The sequence below is a fragment of the Tympanuchus pallidicinctus genome, unplaced genomic scaffold (assembly GCF_026119805.1).
Source record: "Tympanuchus pallidicinctus isolate F22 unplaced genomic scaffold, pur_lepc_1.0 scaffold25, whole genome shotgun sequence".
In the NCBI taxonomy this organism is placed as follows: Eukaryota; Metazoa; Chordata; class Aves; order Galliformes; family Phasianidae; genus Tympanuchus; species Tympanuchus pallidicinctus.
The window spans coordinates 6,219,107-6,245,786 of record NW_026294742.1 but is presented as its reverse complement, the minus strand read 5'-3'; the positions used below and the strand labels follow the sequence as shown (position 1 = coordinate 6,245,786).

The following is a 26,680-nucleotide window of genomic DNA, read 5'->3' as shown; positions in this document are numbered from 1 at the left end:
CTAAAATTAGACTGATCATATTCCTGGAGGGGACCCTGCCTGTGCCCAGCCTTCGCCTGGGCTCCCCAAAGGCAGAGCTCACAGCTCAGCACGAGCCAGGCACACACAGCTCTGTGGAAGCCCAAACGTCATTGCTCATCACTTGAACTTACCTCTTCTCCCCCATGAAACAAGGGAACAGCATTTGCCACTGTCATTAGAGCTGGTCATGAGAACTGAAAGTCTTCACTTCCTAGTGTTAGAAATAACTGAGAGCAGGTGTACGCTTATTTTTCATTTGAGAAACATCTGTGCATCTGTGATTTACCTTTATGCAACATTCTGCCAGTTCAATTTTCTACGAAATGGTTTGAGCTTTGGAAAGTTATTTCCTAGTTTTGTTTGACTGTACAGCAATGGCTTAATTTAGGCTGCTGGAATAACAACTTTGGGAATTGGCACTTCCAACTGCATCACCTACACCTCAATTCTACAAGCATGCCTCTAAATACAGTGTCTAAAAGCCAACCACTACGGTTTACAATACAACAGACCCCCATGTTCTGTGCTTTGTGGTGACACTGCAGCCCACGTAACAGGGATAGCAGTCCTCTGACCACTGCAGCTCTTTCAGAGGTGGTCCCACGACGTACCCCAAGTCCCAGCAGTTGTGGATGACTGCACCAGGAGCTGGCCGGTGGGCAAGAGCTGCTGGCATGGACTCAGGCTCTGAGACACCAGCAGATGCCCCAGCTTCTCCAGCAGAGAGACCAGGGCCAGGGCCCAGCCAAGGCACAGGGCAAGGGACAAGCTGTTACCAGCCCCTCACTCTGCCCCCACAGGAGTCACACAGAGCCAAAATGACCAAATGGCAGTGAAAGCAGAGAGAAGAGAGCTTCAAATAACACTTGCCTCACAATGCAAGTGCTTGCAAGGGGAAACCTAGGTTCCATGCTTAATTTGCAGGTCTTAATCCTACACAGGGACTTTGCCCTGTGTGTGAAGTGCTGGCACTGCCTGTCCCCCATGCTCTGCATACAGAATGTGTGCAAGTGTGACCACTGCTGAGGGAGCTGAAGCTGGACAGGATTAAGACCAGAAATGCACAGCAAGAATACAGGCAGCCAGGCAGGGCTCAGAAACTCTGGTACATCTCTGTCTCTTCCAGCTCTAAAACGCAGGGGCTATTGGACAGAAGCATTTGAAAAATATAAGGTAGACTTCGCAAAAGCTGCCCCAGCTTTCTATTTGCTTCTGAGTGCAGCTTAGCTCTTGGTACCAATCTGCAGATATCCCATTTGAACGTGCTCCCACCTGAGGCTCTGTTTTCCCTTTATTCCTGTTCAGTGCAAAGCAGCAAGGTAAAAGTAAATAGGATCTGGGATAGAAGAGGCTCTTTTTGCATTCATTCCATTTTGGTAATTACTAATATAGTACTGCCATCCCATGCTATGCTGCTGTGGCAGTCCCAACTCATACAATGCTGGTCACAAAAATTCTGTCTTTGTGAAGAAAGGGGCACACACAGAGCAGGTCTACAGGTCTAGTTTGGGGAGAGCAGTAATACACACAGAAAATAACAAGTCATCGTGGAGCGCAGGATAGTAAAACCATGAGTCATGCACAGCTACAAGCACTGAGAGCACAATTCAGATCTCCTAAGCCTGCTGGAATGAGATCTCCACCTCCTCAGAAGGTGTGCCCCAATGAAGCACAGAGCTGGCCAGGCTGTGCTCTTCCTTGGCTCCATTAATTTAATCCTCATTATGACTCACGCGAAAGTCATCGCTGCACTCTAGGGTGGCTGGGCAGCAGGCTGCCTGAATCTCACTGCCAGAATTCCTACTTAGAGAAAAAACATGGCTGTGGGGTGCCATATGTATTGGGATTGAGGCCATTTCACTATCCACTCCCAGTGTCCATATGGGCACCAGTGTCTTCATGCACTTGCAACCTTCATGTGTCAGAAATGCTGGGCACAAAATCCATCTGCATTCCTGTAGCCCTGGCACACAAAGAAGTACACAGGTTTTTGGGTTTTTTTTCCCCCCACAGAAAAGGAAAGAAGGAAATGACTAGGACCTGTTTAACATGGCACCTCCAATCTGAGTCCTAAACATCCTGTGTACAAAACCCCCACTCCTGCAGTATCAGGGACCATTTCCAGACGAGCACCAGCTCACAGCAGCAGAACCCACAGGCAGAGTACAGACTTCAGCCACGGCACCAAACCCTCCCTGCTGAAGAGCCCGCAAGGTTTATTTTAACAACTCTAGATCCTCATGATTTCAAGTGGAAGCTTAGCATCTCTTAAAATAAGCTCTAGGCATCTTCCTTTCAGTGCTTAAAAAGGGATTTAGTCTCTTGGTTCTAGGAACTCCAGTTTGACTCAAGGGTCCGATATCTGTCGGCAGTTCAGCTGTTACCCAAACAAGGGGTGGGAAAGCCAGGATTTTCCAACCCTGAGAAACAGCTGTGCTCAGAAGAGATATGTAATAGGAGGAACAGAGTCAGCTCACAGCCCTGGGCTGCAGCCGCTGGATGGAGAGCCCGGCTGTGGGCACAAACCCCGCTAGGCGGCCCCCGAGCCGCACCGGGAGCTCCGAGCTCTGCTGCAAGGGTTGGACCTGAGAGCTGCAGGGCCACCAGAAGGCAGGGAGAAGGGAGAGATGATGGGGATCCCTCCCTTCATGCCATGCTGTGAGTGGGACGCGTACCAGGAGCAATAACACGTTGATAACATGCATGCTGGCACTGCCTATGGGTCCCAACGTCCCACTGATTTCATGGCCACGTGAGCCACGCACAGTGAAAATGATCACCATCTCATCAGGGATAAGTCTTAGCCAATTGCAAAGTTAAGCTTTGAGCTCTGCTTTTCCCCCCATGTTAAGACTACTGTGATATACGTTGCTATATTCAGATTGCCAGTGTTATTTTCTTGTGACATTCTGCTCTGTACTATGGACAAACTCATTTTAAGCTTTAGCATAGAATTTCAAGCTTGGAGACAGTAGACACTTGTCAGCAGTTGTGCTGCTTTCCATGCCTGAAAGTCTTTGCTAATCCCAAAGCAAGCCTGTCCTTAGAAGCCAGAGCACCTTTTTGTTTCTCCTGGACAACACGCATGGAAATTCCCAATCGGCTTTCATGCACAATTTTCCAGATACAATCCTAATATCCTAACGACTTGGAGGAAAGCATTACAAAGCCAACACATAAAATGAGCCTCTGACAGTGCACTCCAGTGCCACATCTTCTGAAAAAAGGCTATAAAGACTGCCTCTGTATTCAGCTGCATTTCTGCAATTTAGGACAAGCATCAGATCCAAACAGGATTTGGCAGTCTCCATAAATACCTCATCAATGGCTACAGTAACCTCTTCAATTCCATTCATGTCACCACTTCACAACTACAAAGTTCACTACTGAAGGGGCTATTTCCCCATTTAGCTATTGAGCACAGAAGACAGAGCTCAAGAGAGAGCTTTTTACCTTTCTACTGCCTTTAGGAGATCCTCATTCTTAGCAGTTCTACATTCAAATCACTGTTAATATGCACAGCTTAGGGTCATAAGACAGACAAGTGCCTAAAATACATTCCCAAAGTTTTAACACCTCCACAAAAATGAGTAACAACTCGAGGTATGTGCAGATGGCTTGCAGAATGCATCACTCTAACTGAAGGTTGCTCCCCTGTCTTTCTATTTGAGCCTGTTTTCTAAACAAAACTCATGCTAGTGCAATAATTTGATGGTGTAGCCTAGGCCTGCCTTACCTCTAAATGTAGATTTAGAGACATACTCCTTCCCCCTATCCCCTGTTCATAACGCAGCATATTTCAGATCCAGCAGATGCTCATTTTGTTCCTAAAACAGATTTAATGGGTTTTCCATGAGCTAAATACCTGGCAAAAGGGCTCTGTGCAGCTTTAATACTTTCCTATCCCGGTGTTAAATTTGTCCTAGTGTTGCACATCACATAATTCTGCAGCCATGTCAACTATTCAGGTAATGCTAGAATGTCATCATTATGGTTTATGTCCACAGCATGATCTGTATGTACCTTGTAATCATTCTGGTGTTGGGTTGCAAAGGTCCCCGGACTCTTCATTTGGCTGAGTCTAATTCTGTCCTCCTCACAAAGATCTAGAGTTACACTAAGTAAAGGCTGACATTTACAGAGACACTAAGACTGCTGGAATGACTCACCAAGGTAAAACCTAGGCTATATATTCTTTCAAGGACGTAAGCTGTGCAGTGCCAACGTTTCCGCTAACCTGCTGCAGAAAGGCTCGGCAAGGCAAACACAGGCAGAGGGCACGTCAGGCATGGAGCTCAGGGAATGCTCCCCTCTGTCATCACAATGCTTCATCCCATCAGGGGATGGGATTCCAGGTGACTGAGAACATGGAGTTAAAGGCAGCCTGGAGCAACTGCTCCACCCTGAGAGAAAAGGACACGTTTCAAAGAGAAAACATCTGCTCAGAGCAACCTACCAGCACTTGCTTGGAAGCTGAATGACCTCCTCTCATTTTTACTGAGAAACTGAAGTTGCACAGAAGCCTGCTGTTTCTATTACGTGAAACCAACTAATAGCATCAGGGCTGGTCAGCACTGCAAAGTCCAAGTACATTTACTCTCCTACATTCACTCTGCTCTCTGAAGCAACACCTGCCATCCAATACACTTGGAAGTATCATGGCTTACCAAATATCAAGAGCCACAGCAACATCCAGTCTCAACCAAAACCAGGCAGCTTTAGACTAAAAATAGTGCCTGTTTAGGTGATTAAACTTATAAGCCTTTTATCTATTCCTATGAGCTCTTCTTTATTCAAGTCCAATATCAACAGTGGAAAAAATCCAACACGCCTACTAGAAACAACTGTAAAATGGAAGAACCACACAACACTGGGCAGGAGCACAACATCTAACATGGACTGTGCACATTACGGATGAGTTTGTCTCCAAACCAGGGTGCTGGCAAGCAATGGGGAATTCAAGGATGGCTTCTGCTTCTGACTGTGGGCACCTAAGGCAGCAAGGCAGTGACCTCCCCATGACAGGTCTCCCCTTAGTTGAACTGGAAAGATCCTGCTCTGGCAAGAGCTTAGCCTAATCTTCTTTGAATGCAGGTAACTGTGACACCAGACGTACAGCTTCCCGTGCTTCCTGTGGGAACACCAGCTGCTTTGCACACTGCCTGACATCAGCCCAGTTCCACTTGCAAGAATGACAGCCATCATCTTTGGCCACAGACTCTGTTGAGTCAGAAGGTCTTAGCTGCCACCGCACCATAAACTAATGCCATAAAACTATACCTTGAGCACAAATGCAGAAGCTATTATTCCTGTTTAGCAATTTGCACTTGTGCATCTCCCTCAATTCAACACTGATCACGGATTTGGAGACAGAGCAGAACAGCCAAGAGTGACAGCACACCTACTGGAGAATTAAGTTTTTCACTGTACAGAATTAAAGGGGGCACAGATCATACAATGCAGCTTTGTTAATGCTGTTTCAGTTATGTAGGAAGACCTTTAAAGCAGGTATGTTAGCCCAGAAGCTTCTCATCAATGCAAGCATGTCTGATTTGTACTACTTTTTTTTTAAGAGCAGAAAAAAAGAAAAGAAGAAATAAGCCCATTTTACAGGTCCTGAAAAAGACCATTTACAAGTCCTAAGCAGGCACTGTAATGATGTTACCTAACAGTCTGCAAGGAGGCAATGCTAGCAGTGACACAGGGATCCACGGTGGAGTACTGCCAGGATTGGTTTGCGGCGGGAACCCAGGGCAACTCAATAACATCGCCTTCCCTTGCTCTTCTCCCACATCCAAGGGTTTAGGATCATCCAGCAGTGCCTGGATGTCATCACAGCACCGCCCTGCTGAAGGGTGCGTGATACAGCCTTGGACAGGAGCCATCCTTGAACTGCTTGGGAGATAACTTAAGAGCAACAATCAGAAGTATGAAGGCCATGGGTGGTCTAAACACACGTGTAACTGCTTTGCTGGACCAGGGCCAAGGGCAACACACTGCAGGTTTGAATGAGACGCAGTGACGTGTGCAGATGCCTTACAGCAGCCCATTGTCCCACGTGGCCACAGCTGCTACATGGCCACACCAGGCAACCCCAACTAAACGCGAAATAGCCTTCAGTATCATCTGTTTTGACAGAAAGCAGGGAAAGAACACATCTTAAATCCAAACAATTTGGATCACATCATAGCAAATAAAGCCATTATTGGTACTAAATCCCAGTCTGCTGAGGTGCCTCTGTATCTCTACACCGTGCTTTTATCTGCATCCTTTTAGGCATTCAAGTTAAAATACAGAAAAGCCGTAATAGAAGTAAGGAGCCAAGTTTAACAGGTTAATTCTGTACTTTGCATCAGTATCAGCAGCCTTGGTTAAAGTCCCCATGCTCTGGAGGTGACCTGAGCCTATTCTCAGATATTAAGAATGCTACTATAGTGTTGCAAGGAAAACAAGACAGCTCTAAAACACTGATTTCTTCTTGTCTTTCCAGATTCACAGCATAAATCCAAAAGCTCAGTCTCCTTGCAAACCTCAGCATCCTGGCAGGGTCAGGGGAATGTCACAGTAAGTACAAACATTGTTGGGTCAAGTATATTCGGACTCCTAAAGCCTTTGTCTCACCTGACAATGTTTATTCTCACCCACACTCTAGGAAACAGTAGAAACCTACCAGTGTTTTGCTGACCATTGGTTTTGCAGGCAGTGAAGTCCCCAGTAGCCATTCAGCCCACCAGAGTTCTGCTGCTTCAATTCAGCCAATACCTGCTGACACTCACAGAGTTGTCCATGTTTTTAAAATGGTCATTTACTGTATCTGAGAAGTATTTTGGATCAGCTCACAGCTGTATTCAAATGATGTGGCAAAGGTCATCAGGAATAACAAGATATGGACCCTAAGCCCTGGAAAAGTGATTTCTGGCTTGGAACATTTCCTAGTCAGAACTGCCAGGAGTACTGATGGGCAGGGAGAAGACTGCAAATAACTGAGTGGCTGCCACACAGCTTAGCCATTTGTCAGCCTCCTTCACAGATTCGCTTCAAAATAGACAGTTGGTTTGGAGCTGAGGGCAAGAGCTGGTGAATTCAGGCTATTTAGAGAGAGACTGACATCTCAACTCAGGCTGGAAAAGAAAGATAATACAACTTGGGTTATTTTGGAGGAGACGGAGACTATATAAAGACCATTACCACAGCAAAACAAACCCAAGCACTTCAGTTGCACATTGCAATTACTACATACACCAGAGATGCCCTGGAATCAACTAAACCAGGTAGGGATCTGTGTAGAAGGGGACAACTACTGGAAAGCAACATTGATCTTTACACAAACTACACGATGTAGGCAATGAGCTGCCTTACAACATAAGACCAGAAACACCAGTTACCAGCTCCCTTCCCGCTGATTTTGCGCTCACAGTCCCACGAGTCGTTTTCTCATGGAGCGCTCGGATGGAGAACTCTCCACGGGGTATTTATTAGGAACAACAGATAAAACACTTCTTTCAAACCTTTCAAACAAAGTGCCAGAAACACAAACGAACTTCTGCAGATCAAAAATTCAAACTAAAAAAAATTGCTTTTCTTCACTACATACAGATGCAGAGTCCCTCAGGAAGCCTGACTGGGTCTCCCTATGGAATCACACCTGTGTTTACAAAGGTAACAAGCGCTCATCAAACAGCACAGCTTGCACTCAACTTCAGCTGCCAACTTCAGCTCTCAAGCTGTCTTGTTCCACGAGAAAAGAGGGTGGAATTTTGGTTCACTTACATTTCAAAAAAGCCAACATGCTTCATTTGCAGCACCATCAAACAAGCATCTTAATTGGTTAAATGATCCAAACTACTCACATGAATTCATCTCACTTATTTCCTACCAAGGCGGCTGAAGATGAAACCTCTCACAGTAACCTCCCTTATTATGTTATGTTCACTGCATTACATATTTATTTTCCTGTATTTTTATTTTCATTTAAATGCACACATCAGCCTTTTAATTAGCACTGGTCTGCAGGTAAAAAGGAAAACCCCAATCACCGCCCACTTCAAACACATCTAGAATTAAATCAATTATTGTGTGTTAAAAAAACAACAAACAAATCCAAAAACAAAAAAAAGCCAGAAAGAAGAGATCATCAGTTGCTGACAACAATCATCACAATCATACAAGGTTGCACTGTTCCCTAATAATTATCTCAGTAGGGAAATACTGAGGTCAGCCACCTAACTCCAATTTTTCCTCCCCCAGGGTCTGCAAAATGTAAGAGCTACAAAAGGTCAATTAGTGGTATTCGAATGTCGTGTCCATGCTACACCCACCTTACAGGTACACTGGTACAGAGAATACGATCAGATAATAGATTCTGCAGACTTCCGAATACTACGAAAAAGTAGGTATTGCTATGCCTGTCTGATGTGTGGGAATTTTGTTGGGACGCTGACAAAAAAAAGAACAAGACTGGCTTCCAGTCTGGCATTCTTAATCATTCCATTTTTTTCTCTCTTATTTTGAGCAGAGGCTTGTTCATCATCACTTCCTGGTAAGTACGCTGCACGTTTCTTTGTTGGAAAGCACATCACTTTAGTACCCTCAGCTTACTTTTTTCCTCCTAACCCAATTTAAAAACAACAGTGTTCAAAGAGTAGCCAGCAGACATCATGCAATGCCAGGCAAACAGCTTTGGTTTTGACACAAGCACCTGAAAGGCCCTGATTTATCCCATAACAGTGAAGAAGTGCTCTTCACGTGCCTTTTCCATCACCTTCTTGCATTTTATTGCTGCCAAGCCCATTAGTAATTAACAGTCATTTTGCAAGGACTAATTTCTTCCTATAAACATTTGGCTTTTACTGTACAGCAGCATGTCTGAATTTGTCATTTCAGAGGAAGTCTGCACCCTGGTTATTACAGAAGCTTTTCCAGAGGATTCTGGAATATTTAAATGCGTTGCTGAAAATGAATTTGGATCTGCAGCATCCAGTGCACGCCTCTCAGTTTCCCCAGGTAAGCAGATGAACCTCTGAGCTGAGCAACTGACCTTGAGAGAATTTGCTGCAGCTCAGCATCAGGCAGTCCCAGACCTTCACCAAACAAAATGCAGACCCGAATGCTTCCATTGACTCAAAGAGAAACAGCCCTAACGCAGTTTGCTTGCGTGCTTCTCAAAGATGAATGCAAGTTGTTCTGCATTTCTGCTTTTGCCTTTCTTCCTCACAGATGAGGGTAAAGACGACAGGGTGGGAATGCTGTTCTGTCACCAATGAGTCTCATTCCTGCACTTCATCCCTTCAGGACCCTCAGCTTAGCCCAACACACCACCTGTACCTACACCTTCATTACTGTAACACACACCTTGTCTGGCTTGTGTTGAAAGCCATCTCCAAACAGAACAACCCCTCACGTGTAAACCAAAGCTCACCAGCCCCAGTTTGGCTAACTGTGCAACTTTGGGCTTAAGCAGAGCCCAGGCAGGTTGAGCTCTTGTCTACCACAACACCCACCCCAATTTCACTCCAGCGAGCTGTACTGATGAACCTCCACTGCTTTCTGCCTGAGTTGTGGATGATTCTCCTTTTAGGAGCAAAAGAACTGGATAGCTTTGCGGGTGCTGCCCATGTGCCAGCTGTGCAAGTCACCATGAAGAAACCCAGCTTTGCCAGGAGCAGCCAAGCTGCAGTCAAGGACAGAGACATGCCCAGCCTGCCGTCCTACAGCACGGACACAGCAGAAGCCACAAACTTTGGCCAGCTAAATTCAAAGAGCGAAGTTGAAGATTTTCATGGAGTTTATGAGAATTCGCCTCAAAATTCTCCTCTGCGGTAAGACAAAGAGAAAACCACATCCCTTTATTTTTACATCCTACACTGGGAATGAACTCACTAGGCACCATAGCAACACAACTGCAAAGGTCCTGTGCCCCATGCCCTAACAGGTCAAACATGCACTTGCAGCAGCCTACCGTTTCCCTAAATGACAACAGGAGCATTCAGTATCAGCTTAGCTACAGAACAACACGGGTTTGACTGGCAAAGTATAGAACAACCTACAGGCTCAAGTAGGTGCATCATGCTATCTGCAGAACTGCCTGTCTGTAACTTTAAAAGCGTGACCCCAAATCAATAACCTCTGGAAGGCCTCAGGCTCCACAAAGGAGCACAAGGCAAAGACCATAGCATGCAGGAAATCTCAAATCACCACTCTGTCATCATCAAGTTCCTCTGCAGCCTTGAACAAGTGGCATCACCTCCTGTTCCCATTTACCATCTTGGCAACCCCATCCTAGATTTTCGTGGTGCTTATTGGCACAACACAGAGCTCCAACAGTGAGGGCTGAGAGTCCCAAGCTCAGCACTGTAAAGCAATTTCCTCCATTCTGTTAGCAAAGGGGAAGCCATGATGTGCGCCTCCTCTCCCTGCCAAATGCCAGTGATGCACTACAGCAATCCCATCACACCGTGTGGGAACGGCTGTCCGTGACCAGAAGCATTCTGGGCTATAGATTATTTTTGGATGTACTCAGCCACTTTAACTAAACCAGTTATCTTAACAATCCTGAACACCCTCCTCCAAACTCACTACTGGACAGATCATGTTTCAGTATAGATCTCTCTGAGAGCAGGAACTTTTTACTGCATCACTGAGTAAAAACAGGGTTTGCTTCAACAACCTGCAGATATCCCTCAGTTGTCACGTTAGCCCCAGGCCCTCCCAGGCTGAATTTCTCCAGTAACATCAGCTGGGGCCCTACAAAGAGCCTACTGCAGAATCAAGAAGGTAATCAGCAGACCTGAGGGACTGCAGCACTGCCAAGCTGCAGACGGATTGTTTGCAGCCTGTGATGAAGCTGTGTGTATGCCATCATTGCTTTCAAATACCACAAGCACAGGAACACAGCACTGGGTTTGAGTCAGTGAGTTCATGCTCAACTAGCCCAGTCCAATCCCAGAGATTAAGGTGAATTTTCTTCAGTGTCTAATACAGAGCTGCACTGCATGTAAGCTTTACCTGATAGTTAGCTCGAGCAAGAGCAGACGCTTAATTGTCTACCAATCACAAGTGAAAGCTTTTCTAAAATCCCTGAAAAGCCTTTAGGAGAAATAGGGGCAGCTGCAGACAGATGCTGGCCCTCCTCTCAGAACAGGACTTTTTCATCCTCCCTGCAGACTGCTCACAAGCACTCCTAACCAGTGACCTGCAAGAAGGCTAATTCTGACGAGACTCACTGCTGCATTTATAGCGTGTGCCTGATGCCCTGCATCAAGAGATGTAGCATTCCACCAAAATCAGATATGCAATAGCTTCTAGAAATTTTGTTTATAGGAGATGTTAACTAGCATAGAGGTCTGCAGAACACTTGCAGCTGGCAGCAATGCTGAACCATTTGGAAAGCATGAATATAAACCTCAAGGCACAGAGAGAAAAAAAACACAAGAATTTCTTGAAGCATCCATCAGTAAACATTTAAATACTTCTGAAACACACAGCCTTATTGCAGTGTGCTCTGAAACAGCATTGTGAATGGGACTCAACACTGCACATTGCTGTTAATAACAATTAATCAATCACCTGTAATGATTAGCTGTAAAATAACTATGTCTTGTCAGAAGATTCAGCCATACCACTAGCATGTAATGCATGTGGTTGAAACCGTTACCGAAGACAAAAAGAACTCCTGACAAATATCAGGATGGTAGGACAAAGCCACTACTGGGAACAACTCTAAAATGAATGAGATCTTTGTACTTCTCAATTTTTTTGCTTAGCAACAGACACTCCATAAAAGCCAGAAATGCAGTTCTAGAGGAGCACAGCTGCCATTAGTCCTTTTGAGCCTTTATACTTACAGGTTACAGCATCCTTCCCAACAGCCTTAAAGAAAGGGACCAAAACCAGTCCTGCTAGACTCCATACTGATTATTAAGTTAATATAAACCACTCAATCAAAGCAAAAGAAGAGGCCATGGGTATTTTTAGATAGCTTTGACAATTCCTCAGTAAATAAAAAGATTCCTAGCTTTGTTTTTTTCCCCTGTACTGTCATTGCTGCATCACTGAGGAACCAGGAGAACCTGCTCAGATGCAGTGTGTCACCAGTAATAAAAAAGAAAACTGAAGTAGTACAGAAAACCTCATCTCAGCAGCTGGTCAGGTACTATCAGCTTCCCCCCAGCATAAGCTATCAGATTTACCCCTCTGCCTTCAACACTTGAGCTTCTAGTTCCTTCAAGTTTCTTTCCCACCTGCTGGATCTCACACACTTCTGTTCTTTCCCTCTCACACAAGTCGTGCCAGTTGTGTGCAGCCATTTAAGCACAAAGCTATCTCCTCCAACAGAAGCCTTGCAGCCTGCTTTGGCCCAGAAAGCAGCATGCTGCACCCTCGTTGGAGCCCATGGGAAGGCAGAGAGCCCATCTGCACACAGAGCTGGCCTTCAGCTGCTCCCAGCTTCCTGCAGAACAAGCCTTCATGCCACGCTTACGCTCCTTTGTTTATTTTTTCAAGTAATCAACTCTCCGTACAAACCACACTTTGTCTATTTTAACTAAAACTGCAACAACCAGGCCATGCTCCTTCCCTCTCTGCCTTTCACCAGAAGGAAATGAAAGAAATTAGCACCCAATCAACACCTGGTTGTAGATATTGTCCACAAATGGTGAGCTGATGCTTAAATACAAACCCTCACCGCAGGTTAACTCAGAGGTGGCTGTACTGGAAGGATTCACCCTTGCAAGGCTGGGCCCGTCGGCCTGGCTTGGAGGTTTTTTAAACAATAGTATGCATGTTAGGCAACGGTTGCTAAACTATAATTAAGATACTTAAATGCTATAACGCTAATTTAAGATGCAATTAAGCTCTGCAGCCTTTGATTAAAGGCATCACCTAATCTGCCAGCAGGATCTGGTGAAAGCAGCCTGGCTGGCTCTCCTGATCTAAGTTCATATACATAATAATAGCCCCAAACAGCAATATATCATCAAAGAATGCCTTACCACCAAGCCCATTTAATTGGTATTATTCAGCTTATGAATGACTCTTCAGACACTAGTGGTTACTCCACCAGCAGCAGCATTCCTGTGTGCTATGATGTGCAGCACAGGGCACTGCCAGCTCTGAGCAGTGCTGCAGTGTGCTGCTCACTGCTTCCTTCCCAGCCCTGACAGCTGGCTTTTCCAGGGTGTACGCAGTCCTGAAAGCAGTACCAAGTTTTAATCACTACAATTAGCTGCTGCTGGATGTGGTAAATGAAGAAAGAAGGAATTTCACTGAGCTTCTCAACAAAGCAGGACTTAGGGGGGACTCTATAGCCAGGTCTCACCACTGCCCACAGTGTGATTTGCTGACTGCTGGCACCTGCCAAAAAATGAGGTTCTGGCCCATAAATAAAGTGCCCTCAGCAAGGGCTGGGTTGGAGACTCTTATTCTGACACTGGTGTAGGCAGGAGGACAGGCAGGTCCAGCAGTGTCATTTGCTGGCAGCACATTAAAGTCTCTGGTCTTATAATGCTACGCAGAGGGCTACTATGACAGTCTGTGTCAGTGAATGACGGTCCCTTCCCAAAATACGGGTTAAAGCCCAGGTGACAACTTCTAGGCTCTAGGTAAGGCTTTTTTTTTTTTTTCTCAGCACTTTTTATTGCAAATCTGGTTAGTGAGTTAGCATGGGAAATTACAACGTGCTGGGTAATGCTGAGATAGAAATAGAAATGTACCTTTAAGGTACTGTAGTGTCAAGTGTAATGTGAAAGGCAAAGAAGGGGAAAAAAAAAGATTGAAAAAGCAAAGTGGCTCTTACTGCTTCTTGTTGTCATCTTGTAAAGTAAAAATCTGCTTGGATTTTTCTGTTTCCACCCAAAGCATGGTGGAGTCATTGAAGGGAAATGTAACTTTCTCCTCGGTGCGAGGAGCGGATCTGTGCATGGGGAGCAGCAGCTCAGGGTCTTATAGAACCGTAGTGTTCTAGGAAAGAAGGTAAAGGTCTGTACAGATCCTGTACATAAATAGAATGAATCTGTACACTGATGTCAAAGCAGTATAAAAAAACAAGATTCGACCAGTTTTCTGCACCAGTGAATGAGAAGATAGTTTGGATACGCTTCAGAAAATCTGAGCTGGCTTCAAATTCCAAGAACACAACCAGGAGAAAATCAGGGAATTGTTACTATGAAACCTGTTTACTTATTGTTAATTTACAACTAGTGTTTGTAATTACCTTTAGGAAATGAAAGCTTTGAAACTTTATAAGACAGACAAGAGCAATGTCTTCAGTTGATTCTCTCCCCTAGGAATTTCTCACCTCTTTGGGCTCTCCAATGAGAGGAATACAATATACTGTGTATATATAGCAGCTAAACAGCTGATCTCAGTGGGACAAGATTACAATTTTTTCCAGCACATGTAACTGTGTGGATTTACATTCTCATTTTTTATTAGTAACTTTTCATTTATTTGGCGGGGGAGGAATTGGTATTTAATTATCTCAGAGCTGAAGTTAGTTGCTAGTCCTCACAGACGTACTCAGTTCACTCAAAGGAAACATTCTTGTGCTGTGAATTGATAGGATATACCTACATTTAGATATCAGTGGCTTCCAAAATAAGTGGAGGACCCCTAAGCAGCTTGGAGAGCCCTACTTCGTCCTGCAGTTATGCCATTCCAGGAGTTATAAGCCAGAACAGCAAATCTCAGCGAATGGCTTCCAACAGAGAAGTGTGGTCTTCAGTATTCCAAGTCCCAAGTCTCAATTTGTTACATAACAGTCCGAATTCAAAAGCTCCTGGGGAAGAAATCAGGGTGCTTGGTTTCCAAAGTTTAGTTTTAGATAGAAAAGAAAGTGGAACTTGCTTCATGTTTCCCTACCGCGTAAGGAATTTCTCAGCACAAATAACCAATTCTGCATATAATAGTATATACAATATTTTGTCAGGGTATGAAGCTGCAGGATCCAGAGCTGTAGTTAGGATGATGTGTTGCATATCACTCTGCTTAGCAATAGTATCTCCAGCTGTCTGTAAATTTGGTGATGGGTTATTGCAATAAATGCAGCGTCATTCCTTTTAGAATTGAGAGGGCTCTTGCAGATCAGATAGCTGTGGTGAGCTCCACAGCTGCGTCTGATAGAGTGTGTGACTCCTTATTGTAACCTGAAATGTTTGTATAGTTTATAAAGAGTTCTAATCAATCCTAAATCTTCTTATTTTAAGCTTAAGCTTTAACTATCAGCTGCCTGAACATCGTATTCTTTGGACTGCTAATGACTGCTCAAACACAGTTTTTCTGCCATTGAAATTCTGATGTACCATTTATTTTATCTGTATTGTCTTCCTTAAGGGAAAATCCGCTCCAAGAAAGCCTCTATCCTGCAAGGCCAGGGTTCCATTCTATTCAGGAGCCCAGCCAAGAAAGCTTTTGTGGCCTGCCACCTAGTTTTTACCAGCCACCCACCCAAAGCCAGTTGTCACCAACCAAAACCCAGGACAGCCGTGAAAGCTCTCCTATGAGTGTCCGTAATCTCCCGTCCGTTTCCTCTATGTGCCAACCAACCATGTTTAACTACGAACGTCCAAAACATTTTATCCAGTCTAAGAATGTGTGCCAAGGGCAACAGCAGCCTCCAGGAGCCTCAACTTCTACAGAGTCAAGCAGGCAAATCAAACAGTCCTCCATTCTAATCCAGCCTCGTAACCCTAGTGGGCAGAAATTCTCCTCCTCGTCATCGCTGAGCTCTTCAATCACGCTCTCCTCACCTTCCTGTAGTGCCCCTAAGGAATCCACATATCCCGTCACACCTGCATCTGCGCAGTCTCCTGCTAGCTCATCATCTGGGCAGCGGCTTATATCCATGCCTAACCAAACCCCCGCAGCATTCCTGTGCTCAGTGCTACCCTCGCAGCCTGATTTTAACAGCCAAACTCCTCCTATGGAACCTCAGTAAGTATACACAGGCTTCTAACCTCCCCTTGCTTTCATCTGGCCTGGCCTCTCCCATGTACTGACTGACCTGAACCCAAACCTGTGGTGAAGCCAATGGGACAACTCCCACTGCCTTCTGATGCGTGAAGCAGGGCTTTGTGTGAGCAGAATGAGCCAAGTTAGGAGGCTGAGTGCTTGCCCTCGTGTCTGTGGGTATAACTGAGGGTTAAGCTGCATGGCAGTCAAGTCATGGGCTGCTCTGCAGGTTTGTTTGTTTGGGCTTAGTTTGAACAGATTTGAGGGAAATCACTTGATTAATGGTATGCAGAACAGAAGACAGACATATAGGGCTTACGAACAGGAGGAAGGCAACAGTAGTTCCCACATAACTTTAAAGTTTTGTCTCTTCTCCCAGTAAGTAGCAACAGGACAAAAGGTAATGGCCTCAAGTTGCACCACAGGAGGCTCACGCTGGATATTAGGAAAATTTTTTTCCCCTGAGAGAGTGGCCAAGCATTGCAACAGGCTGCCACAGGAGGTGCTGGAGGCAGCATCCCTGGAGGTGTCCAAGAAATGGATGTTGCACTGAGGGACATTAGTGGGAATGGTGGTGATGCGCTGATGGTTGGATTGGATGATCTTAGAGGTCAATTCATTCTGTGATTCCTTGTAAGCCTCAGCAGTATTTTCAGGTTCCAGCTCCTGATGAGCATCTACAATATCTACAGTATAGTTTTCATTAATTGTATGTGCTAGCAGAAAGGCAGCCACTTTAAATTTTTACCCCTTAAGACCAAAGACTAAATTCTTTCCTGAATATGTATTATATCATTTTGCCTTTGGGCTGCAATCCAAATACCTTCCAAGGTCAGTCAGATCTCTAAGGGAGCTGGGTCTTGCCTTCTCACCAACTTGTCTTCCTGCCAGTACTAGCTGGAGGCCACTGAAAGTCAGTGTAGCATATCCAGGAAACATTCAACTGAGGATATTAGAAAGGTGAAGGGGGTAGAGGGCTCCTGCTGATGTGGATATCAACTCAGGTTTAAGTGTCAGTTTGTATTCAGGAAACCTGAATGTTTCTAAGTCTTTTTGAAGCACAGCACTGAGGGAAGCAGGAAGGTAAGATGAAGCAGGCTAGCTGGGATGCTAGAAGCAGTTTTTGAAAGCACTGCAGGAGTGTTTGTGATTTAGGTATGCATCTGGAGCAACTGATGGGTTTTGTGTACATAGTGGAGAATTTCTGTTCCCATAGCAAGGGGCTTTGCTGCCTCACTATGCCTTTTATGTAAGCTGCTCTGAAGAATTAAATGCAACGTCTTGTGAGCTGAGGAATTGTTTTCCTAATCATTATACAAATGGACAAAAGGGGGCGTGAAACTTATTAACCTTTTGGGCAGACTATGAAGGCTACTAAGTTATAAATTGTGTGAGCTATTAAGCCCATGTAATACTGAAACACACAGCAGAGTTAAAACTGTTTTGCTCTACTAAACTCTCAAGCAACCTGAGTGAGAGGATTTTGGATAGAAACAAGTGTGGAACACAACTGCAGCAGATGAGGTCCTGCTGCATTTAATGAACTGGTTTAGGTCCTGCCAGAGCACTGTGACCTCTAGGAGACCTTCACAGTCTGTTTTGAGGGATGCTTCTCTCTTCTTAGAGGAAACTTTTCAGAATCAAGTCTAACTTATTACTATAGCCAAGACTTGACTGATTCTTGAGTATGGGTTACAGGGTCAGGCTTTGTAGGAATTGTAGCTTGGACTTCTAAGGACTCCTGTGGTTATCTTGGCTCTGGAACATTTGAACACAAATGCTTCCAGCAGCCACAAAGTATAGAAAAATTAATAAGCTATTTGTTCACACATAATGAACTAGTTTGTAATCCCATTGTGGATTTGCAGCTCCCAAACCCTTGTTTTTAACAAATGAAATTGTAAAGAAGTACAGTTTTTGCTCCTGGACAGGCTCTCCAAGCTCAGTGCAATTAGTGGTGCCCTTAAAACACTGCTAGCCTGACTGCACATACCCCAGCCAGGATGGGAGCTGCTGCAAGATTTAACAGAACAGAATGGAGATACGCAGCAAGCTATTGGGGGGGGGGGGGGGGAGGGGGGAGAGGGGGGCACTGAATGGTATGGTTAGACAATGATTGCTTCCCTTTCTTGTCTTCAGTTATGCCACCTGGCCTTTCTATCTCCCAAATGCTTTACAGGTTCATTTGAACCACAGCTCCTAGGTAGCAGATAGTCATCTTCGTGTGTATTTTGTAAAACTGTAGTGACGCAAGCAAGCCTACAGGAGTAACTTTGTTTTCTCTTCCTGTGTGAGTAGTTACTCAAAACCAATGTACAAAAAACAAGCTAGCATCAACTCCATGCAGAAGACATCTGACCAAGAAATTAGAGGAACAAAAGAGGCCCTCATCCAGGATTTGGAAAAGAAACTCCGATGCAAAGACAACCTTCTCCAGAATGGCAACCAGGTAAGGGAAATCTGCTAATTAAAGAATCTGCAGTTCTTGTTAGTGCAAGGAGAGATGCAGAGACTGGCTCTAGGATCGCAGAGGGTGAAGTCTCCAAACTTATCAGAAAGCAAAAGGAAGCCTAGGAACAAATGGAGGAGCATGCACATGGTTAGGGATTGATGAAAACTGGCCTGAAGGTGTAGCAAAAGAGACAGCAGCTGTCAGCATGTATGTATGCAGCTACTGGGGTAAATAAGTGTCTGCTTTTGCTGGGACTACAGTAAGGGAGGCATTAACTTCTGAAAGCCATCTGACACAGCAAAGGTGTCTTAGAGCTGCTGTTGCTTTTCTCTCTCATCCCAACTTCTCGGCCAGCTCACACCATTCAACTGATCTGTGAATTTGTGTGATCAAATTAATTAGGCTAGAATCAGGAACAAGGTACATGTATAGGAGAGACAGCCATGTTTAGAGCCATGGCACAAACTTCAACTTTCTCCTGAGAATCCTACTTAATGTCACATCCACAGACAGCAGAAACCCAAGAAGAACCCCTCTTCAGACACAATCTGACCTTAGGTTCCAACATTTGGGTTAATAAACTACCCCAAATTGTTAGAAAGTTGGAGAAATACCCCTGCTTATGTAAGAGAGTATCACCACGTGGTAAACCTCTTTGATTTCTTTTAGATGAATGATAACAAACCAAACACATAACCTTTATATCATAAAGTCAGTGAGCTACAAGAGAGTGTTAGACTCAGTGCTTAGCTATTTATACTGTGAAGGGACAACAAACAATCCTCTTGGTCAAGAAATCCAAATCTGGGAGGAGAAAAAAAAAATGGCTTACCAGTAGGGAAACACATTTCAGCAGCATGTTGGAGTCAGCAGGTCTGTAGTGCAGAAACCTTGCTTCTGGCTGAAGGCAAGCTAGTAAAATCCCAGGGCTTATAGTCTCTGTCCTCTTTTCCCCTGAAGAAGAAAGGAGTTACACCATAATTATCAGTGGAAATGGATTTGTGTCATATATAATCTTAAACAATGAAGGAAAAATATTAGGTCAAATATGAGTTAATGTCCCTAACAGGAGCACCCTATCTGCTGTAACAAAGTTTGCCATTGCAAGCCAGTGCTTCTTCCAATAGGAAGCCAGGCTAAAAATAAGGCTTATGCAATCACTGCTGTGTCCTCCTCTCTTTGTCCTCCAACAGTGTCTGAAGCAACTGATGGCCTCAGCCACACCTGATGCAGCGGTGAGCTCAGGGAGACTCTTCCAAGTCTTTATCTCTTCTAAGGAGGAGATCCCTAAGCCTTCCCAAATCCTTATCTACAAAGCAATAATCGCATACATGTCCTGTACATGAGGTGCACAAGAAAAAATGGTGAGAGACCCAGTTCTAGGTGCTTGGTGTTCACAGAATTAACATAATCTCCTCCAAAGTAACCAAACTGGGAGACCTTGCATTTAACTCTACTTGTCTTCATCCCCATGTGCAGCATTCGTACTGTTGAAACTCACTGTTACATGGCCGAAACATTCTGGCCTCCTCTCAGAATGGCACACAGTGTTTCACAAGGTGGCTGCTTTGCTAGCATAAAGCTCCTGTGTGCTGTCAGGGCTCTGTGTTCCTCTCCTCTCTTTTTGGGAATAGGGACACTAGCACCTAGCCTCTAGCTCCTGAATTAAATCCACAGCTGAGCGACTTGGAAAGTTTTCCCAGTGCTAACAGAAAGATACCCTGGGACTCTGGCTTCTGAGATAATGCCATCAGTTACCCATAAATAATCACAGAGCAGAGAAGGGAGGCGTGGAAGGCCACAGATGGCATTAGGGAGGCTTTGATGAACAGGCAGTTTAATCTTTTATGCATTTTGTTGCTGTATATATTGAGGATGACTTCAGTAGGCATCACGGACTGCAAACCCACTGGAACGGGCGTAGTGTTTCTATTCAGACACTGCTTTCATTGAGAACACTCTAACTTTGTGGCATATCATTGTGCTTCACAAGATTAACTGAAATAGTAAATGGACTTATAACTCGAATTCCTCCATGCTCTGCTCTAAGCGATTAACTTATGAAGAAAGGATGGCTCGCAGGCTGCTCGGACCAGAAAATGCTGCATCTGTGTTTGAAGCACAAAGTGAAGACATGCAGAATGCACAGGTAAATGGGGGCCTGTCTCCAGAGGGGTAATTTCCTGCTGATTGTGCTGTGAATTGCTTGTGCTTGAAGAGAGATAGGGCTTTCTTGGTTCCAGCACTAGAAAGGGAAGGGGGAAAGCTTTTGTCAGCACAACTCTGTATCTTTTATGTTTTGGGGGATGATTGTGGAGTGGATTGGAGTTTAAGCACTAAATACTGGCAGTACTTCTACCATCCCTTTGCTGGGCCTGATCTGTAGGAATGACCTCTCTAGGGAGGAATTACAACAGCTGCTGCCCAGCGCTGTGACAGGCAGGGAGGACAGTGAGGGATCCAGGTACCCACTCGAAGAGCCTGAGTTCAGACTTGGCCAGCACAACAAGATTTACACCTGTCACCCTTTGGAATAAGTGACATCGACTGCAAGAGGTCAGGGCCCTGGGGTGGCACTGGTGGGGTTTTATCCCTTCCTGACGCCTGCAATCATTAAGAGAAGACAAAGCAGTTATTTTAGCAGCCCACATGCTGAGAGCCAAAAATCTATTATGACTGGCATGTTCAAAAACATTTTAGCAGGCGACTTGCATCATTCATGAGTTATTTAGAACAGGCCAGCTAAAAGCTCTCTCTAGCACTTCTCTGATGAAAGTTAGTGGAAATATCTGTGATGTGGCACTGGGTTACTAAAGAAAACATCCCTCCTGCTGCAGGCATGCAGACAGCCAGCAGGCTGGCATCCACCTTTCAAAATGCAGTTAGCAAAACTCAGTGCAAGACACACTTAAATCACTTAAAAGAGGAATACACACAGCTATTTCTCCTCAACAATCACCTGACAAGAAGGGAACATTATGGGTATCAGAAACCTCTTTTTTTCCTTTTTTTTTTCCCCAGAGAATAATGAAACATTCAGGCAAAGCAGGATAGCTGAGATGGTTCAAAGTGCATGAAATGCTCCATAAAAAGCGGAAGGAGAAACTGGGTTATGCTGGGGAGATTTTTTTTCTCATCGTTCTGACTTATTTTTAAATGCTGCAGTTACTGATTGATTCATCCTCTCATTCCTCAGGAATGTAACTATGTTGTCAGTCCATATAATAGAGTGTCAGCTATCTGCAGCAACTTCCTCACCACAGCACCATCTCACAAGACAAACAGCCATTGTACAGTACCTGTGTAAATGAGCAGGTACAAGCAATTGGCTGTGGAACACAAGTCCAGCTAACCCTTTCAGCCTGTGATCTTCCCCTGAACTGAACTTTGCATCTATGTTTGAAGTTTAAACCCAAGCTTAAGCGTTCCACAGCAATGGAGCGCAACAGGGTGCAGAACCAAGCACTGTAATGGCAAACACTCCAGAAATTTCCAAGCAGTATTTCTATCTGATTCCATAGCTAAAATGAGTCACTGGTAGTAAACTCTGCTTGTATGTTCCAAGCATCCAAGGTCCAAGCAGGAATCAGTCTGGGTACTTCAGTAGAGGTACCATGTGATGGTGGAGTTGTCAGTAAGCTTAGTTGGCGCTGTGATCTAGAAAGAAAAATATTTTCCAGCTCAGCATGTGTTCATTGCTACTGGTACCATATTTAAGTGGCACAATGCAATTCTTGCCAGTGATTCCACTTCTATTCCTGCTATTGGGAAGGACACTCCGTACTGAGCTCTCATTTTAGATACTGCCAGTCTCCTCTGTAACAAAGGTTATTGGCTTGCCAAAGGCCCAGTGTGCCAAACGAAGCTGCAGCACCTATCACCTGTACAGGGTGATGAGAAGCTGTCCCATTCTATTAATAGGACTTGCTGGCATGGCAAAAGGTCTAGAGTGAAAAAAGGGCACCTTATCTCCTGCTGTGAATTTTGTTACATCTTAACCCAACAACTTTTCAAGTTGTCAGTCTGCTCAAAATGACTTCTCATTCAGCCTATATTCTCTTAAGTTAATTGAATTTTTCTCTTCTTTCTGAGCACCAGAATGCAGAAAACATCAGGCTGCAGGTTCCTACAACACACGTAAGGTAATGCATAAAAGCCAGTGCTGCGTGACTCTGTGACTTAGTTCAAATATTTCTAGGCATTGCTAGCATTGTTTTTCTTTTTCTGTTTCTAAAGCACTTTTTCTGAAGTAGTAATTACTAAATTTTCATTTCTTTCAACTAAAACGCATCTATTTGTGGATGATGGCTGATGCCTGTGGTCTTAATCCAGTCAATTCTAAGCATATCACTAAAAGTTTAAAGACTTCACATGTTTCTATGTTGAATTGAGTAACTTGAGCAAGATAAGCAGTTGATCAAAACTCGTGCCTTACAGTTGAAAAACAAGCTTGGTCTGTACTGCTGCATTCCTAAGCCTCTTGAGGGACTCAGTGCTTCAAAGTGATCTGTCTATGGTACACTGACATGAATAACTGTTACTGCCTTCCTCTTAGGAGCAGACCATCCTCCAGAGGAGATGAACGTGGACATGACTCAATCCAGGAAAAGTTTTTCCAACCACGATTTACACAAGTGCCAGAAGATGTAATTATTGAGGAGGGACGATTCTGCAGGCTTGACTTCAAAGTAATACCAGCCTTTCACTTTCACTCCCCTTAGCTGTGTGGTGTATGTAGCATGAGCAGAGGTCTCTGAGCTGCAGTGCCTTTGTGGCTCAATAAGCCAGAGCACTAACAGCAGCTTTCCCAGGTTCTCCCTAGGAAGAAGATAGGTAAATGTTTCTACATTTTCCCTTAGATAATGTAAGGGGGATTAGTTTCATAAGAGAATGGTTAGAGCTAAATAATGGTAAATGTGGATCACTACACAAAACCTCACTGCAGAGACCAAATGTTAAAGCTCTGCTCCAAGAAACCACATAGAGAGGCAACTGTGCTCTGCACTGGAACTCCCACTGAATGCAGTGGCATGAAAACATGATCAGCAAGACCTGTGTAGGACTGCATGCATATAATGAGTCCTCCCTACGGCTCTAAATATTCTCTTGCTGAAGCAGATAATCTGGCAAGAAAATGCACTAATTACAGATAAACAGAACAGCAGACTGGGCTGAGACTGCATGGCAACTGTTCCAACCCCAGGGTAGAAACAAACCTAGAGCTTGTGCGTATGTAACCTTACTGCAACTATTGTCTGCTGGATCTGATTGTGAATTGGCTTGTTTTTCCTTAATTGCATCCACAACTTTCACTCCCTTGCCGGACTTCAGCTATTTTGCTGCAAACTGCTTAACTTCTATGTGTCGTGGGCAACCTGCATCTGCAAGACACAGTTTATATTATCAAAAGTGTATAGGTAACATTGCTACAGTACTAGGAGTGAGATTAGATAAGTGAATTCCCTCCCTCCAAAACCACAAGAAGCACCTCTGACCTAATCAAAGCCTTACAGGATGGAAACAACAGAGGTTTGTGGGAATAGCATCCTCTGTTCTTGTAGATAGAGCTCATTTCTCTACAGCTCTTCTCTGTGCAGTACTACAATTATTCAATTAATATTCAAAAATAGGCAAGACTAATTTTTTGTAGTACGACCATGACTTGATCACCTAAACACTTCAAACTCGGTATAGCACTGAAGGGTTTGTATTATCTTAAAGCTGTTCAACTCTGCAGCTTTCCTCTCCTTCACAGGTTAGTGGGCTGCCAACCCCGGATGTGATGTGGTATCAGAATGGAAGGATGGTTCATCAAGATCAGTTTCATAAAATGATAGTGTCAGAGAAGGGATTCCATTCATTTATTTTTGAAGCAGTCAAATCATCTGATGCAGGAACATATGAATGTGTGGCTGTCAATCGTGCAGGAGAATCATCCTTCGCAGTAAAAGTGGAAGTAATTGGTAAGACAGAGAGCACTGATAACTGATTTCAGCCAGATTCTGAAAATCTTAGTATTCTAATGCCTTCCTCTATGTGTATGTGGCAGTACAATTAGGAAGCACAAATCTCCAGACATTCTGGCTCAAACAACAACAAGAAGTCTACCTTTTCTAAAAGTATTTTAACACATTGCATTGGGATGAAATATTTCTTCAGAGCACTTGTATTGGGGCATTTCAACGTAATAGAATCTCTAGAATTTGGGATTTACTCATCTTCTGGAGCTGACAGCAGAGGACAGATAAACTCTCCTCCTACAGTAGGTTGTATCTACTACACCCTCATGCACATGGGAATTGCCTGTAGATTAAGAGATGCTGGAGGAAAAGTGTCCTTCTGAATTTAGCATTCTGAAATCTTAAAGCTTGATAATAATTGTATAATACTTACAGTAACTCCTTCTTATCTTTCCTCTTTAATTTAGCAAAAGAACATCACACGCCTCCAACTTTCATCTTCAAGCCACAAAGTAAAAAGGTTTTTGAAGGAGATACAGCCAGACTCGAATGCCAGATCTCTGCCATCCCAACTCCCCGGATTTACTGGAAAAGAAACAATGAAATGGTACAATATAATACAGACCGAATAAGGTATCCTACTAATAAGTTGGCTGTTAGTGTACTACAAAACAATAACCACTATTTGTTAAATCACATTTCAATGAGCTGGTTAATATAAGCAGCAGCTGGCTGGCTAGGTGTGCTGCTCATGATGAACAGGCCCATGTGCCAGACAGAAATGATAGCCTTGTTTTGGGGGCACAGCAAGATGCTGCTGAATTCCAGCAGTAGCTACAAGGCCCGTGCAGAAGCATGCAGTGTGTTTGTTGAGCTCTGATGCTGCGGGGGCTGCAAAAGGGCCTTGGTGCCACCATAATGCTACCATGATGTGCATTACCACTGGTTCATAACACAAGTGCAGCACTGATGTTCACATAGTTCACAGTATCCTGTAAGAATTGTTCTGGGGCTCTTTCAGCTCCTCAGCATGTAAACTGGCTCTGATTTGAATGTCTTCTCATTTTCCTCCTCCAGTTACTTACATGTAAATACTTTTTTTTTCCAGCTTGTTACATGACAATACTGGAAGGATTTGCCTCCTGATTCATAATGCAAACAAGAAGGACGCTGGGTGGTACACAGTATCTGCAGTCAATGGAGCAGGGGTGGCCACGTGCCACGCCAGACTGGAGGTTGCAAGTAAGTACCGCAGCACAGCGCTGCAGCCACAACCTGAACTGCCACCTGCTGCATTCAGAACAGACCCTGACGGTTCACCTAACAAAGCTCAGCCTGCTGGAAGGAAGCCTGTTAGTCCAGCTGAAAACTACACTGTCACTGATAGCAAGCAGGGTGAACGTAGTCCTTCCCCTTCATTTCCAGCCTGTTAAATTCTTAAGACTCGGCTGTTTAACAGTGCAGATAAAAAGCAATTGAGTTGCTATAGCCTGGGTCTGGGAAGACATTGAAAGGGTCTTTTTTCTGTTCCAGCACATACAAACAAGCCAGTTCCAGCCCCAAAGCAGCTACGAGTCCGACCAACTTTCAGCAAGTATTTGGCTCTCAATGGCAGAGGGCTGGATGTGAAACAAGCCTTCTCCCCAGAAGGAGAGTTTCAGCGTTTGGCTGAGCAGTCTGGACTGTATGAAAGCGACGAACTTTAACTGGAAACAAAGAAGAAAACTCACACCAACGAGAGACAGTGCCAACACAGATGCAGTTCACTGGTAGTAGTTCTAATTAGCAAAATACCTATCTACGTATTTTTACTGTGACTCTTGCACAATCTGCTGTTCCCGTTTTACCATGGTAGGTGTTATTTATGTGGGTTGGTGCATATAACCATTTTCTGAGTATTGTATCGTAAGGATAGCAGCAGGCCGAGCCGCTCTCACAGCGCGGGCAGCTCCAGCCCCGCCCTGCTGGGCTACGTGCTGAAGTGGATGGGCTTGCGCTGCTTCTCTAATACTGCTCTTGGTGAGAACTCCGTGCTGTCTGATTACTAAAACCAAGTAGAGTGTTTTTATGAGAATTGAGTAGAAGCAAATAAAATCTTAAACACCCAACGCAGAGTTTGCCTCTTTCTCGCCCGCCGCCCGGCCCCACGCACGGCCGCTCTCACCTCAGCCGTCCCGCCGCCCCGTTCCAACTCCTCACGGCGCGTTAACGGCCGCCGCCACCTCTCCTTCCCGCTCTGAAGGATTCCCCCGAGCAGGGCTCCGAGCAAGAGGCAGCCACCGCCGGGATACAGCGGGCTGCG

At 44.6% G+C, this 26,680-nt stretch overlaps 3 protein-coding genes across 6 annotated transcripts in view; 2 read left to right on the top strand and 1 right to left on the bottom strand.

Moving 5' to 3' along the window:
* Positions 1–24,933, bottom strand: part of KLHL3 (kelch like family member 3) — a 112,802-nt gene extending 87,869 nt beyond the window's left edge. Inside the window, exons 1-2 of the mRNA XM_052689409.1 lie at positions 24,812–24,933; positions 19,251–19,372 (exon numbers count right to left, since the gene is read on the bottom strand). The gene's annotated coding sequence lies outside the window, so the exon portion shown is untranslated. The remainder of the gene's footprint in view (positions 1–19,250; positions 19,373–24,811) is intronic.
* LOC128084175 (myopalladin-like) lies at positions 7,618–9,843 on the top strand. Its single transcript, XM_052690029.1, has 5 exons — positions 7,618–7,680; positions 8,269–8,410; positions 8,537–8,560; positions 8,905–9,024; positions 9,599–9,843. The coding sequence occupies exons 1-5, from the start codon at positions 7,618–7,620 to the stop codon at positions 9,841–9,843; spliced, it is 594 nt and encodes a 197-aa protein (XP_052545989.1).
* On the top strand, positions 13,455–26,486 carry MYOT (myotilin). 4 transcript variants are annotated; one of them, XM_052689411.1, is made up of 10 exons: positions 13,455–13,619; positions 15,349–15,948; positions 18,265–18,415; positions 20,469–20,567; positions 22,511–22,560; positions 22,974–23,106; positions 24,174–24,381; positions 24,846–25,011; positions 25,487–25,620; positions 25,912–26,486. In XM_052689411.1, exons 2-10 carry the CDS (start codon positions 15,515–15,517, stop codon positions 26,082–26,084), a joined length of 1,548 nt encoding a protein of 515 aa, XP_052545371.1. In that variant the 5' UTR covers positions 13,455–13,619; positions 15,349–15,514; the 3' UTR covers positions 26,085–26,486. The 4 variants fall into 4 exon arrangements, with proteins under 4 accessions (XP_052545371.1, XP_052545372.1, XP_052545373.1 ...); XM_052689412.1 differs by having other exon boundaries at positions 13,459–13,619; positions 15,349–15,663; XM_052689413.1 differs by having other exon boundaries at positions 13,460–13,619; positions 15,349–15,663; positions 22,517–22,560.
* The last annotated feature ends 194 nt before the right edge of the window (positions 26,487–26,680 follow it).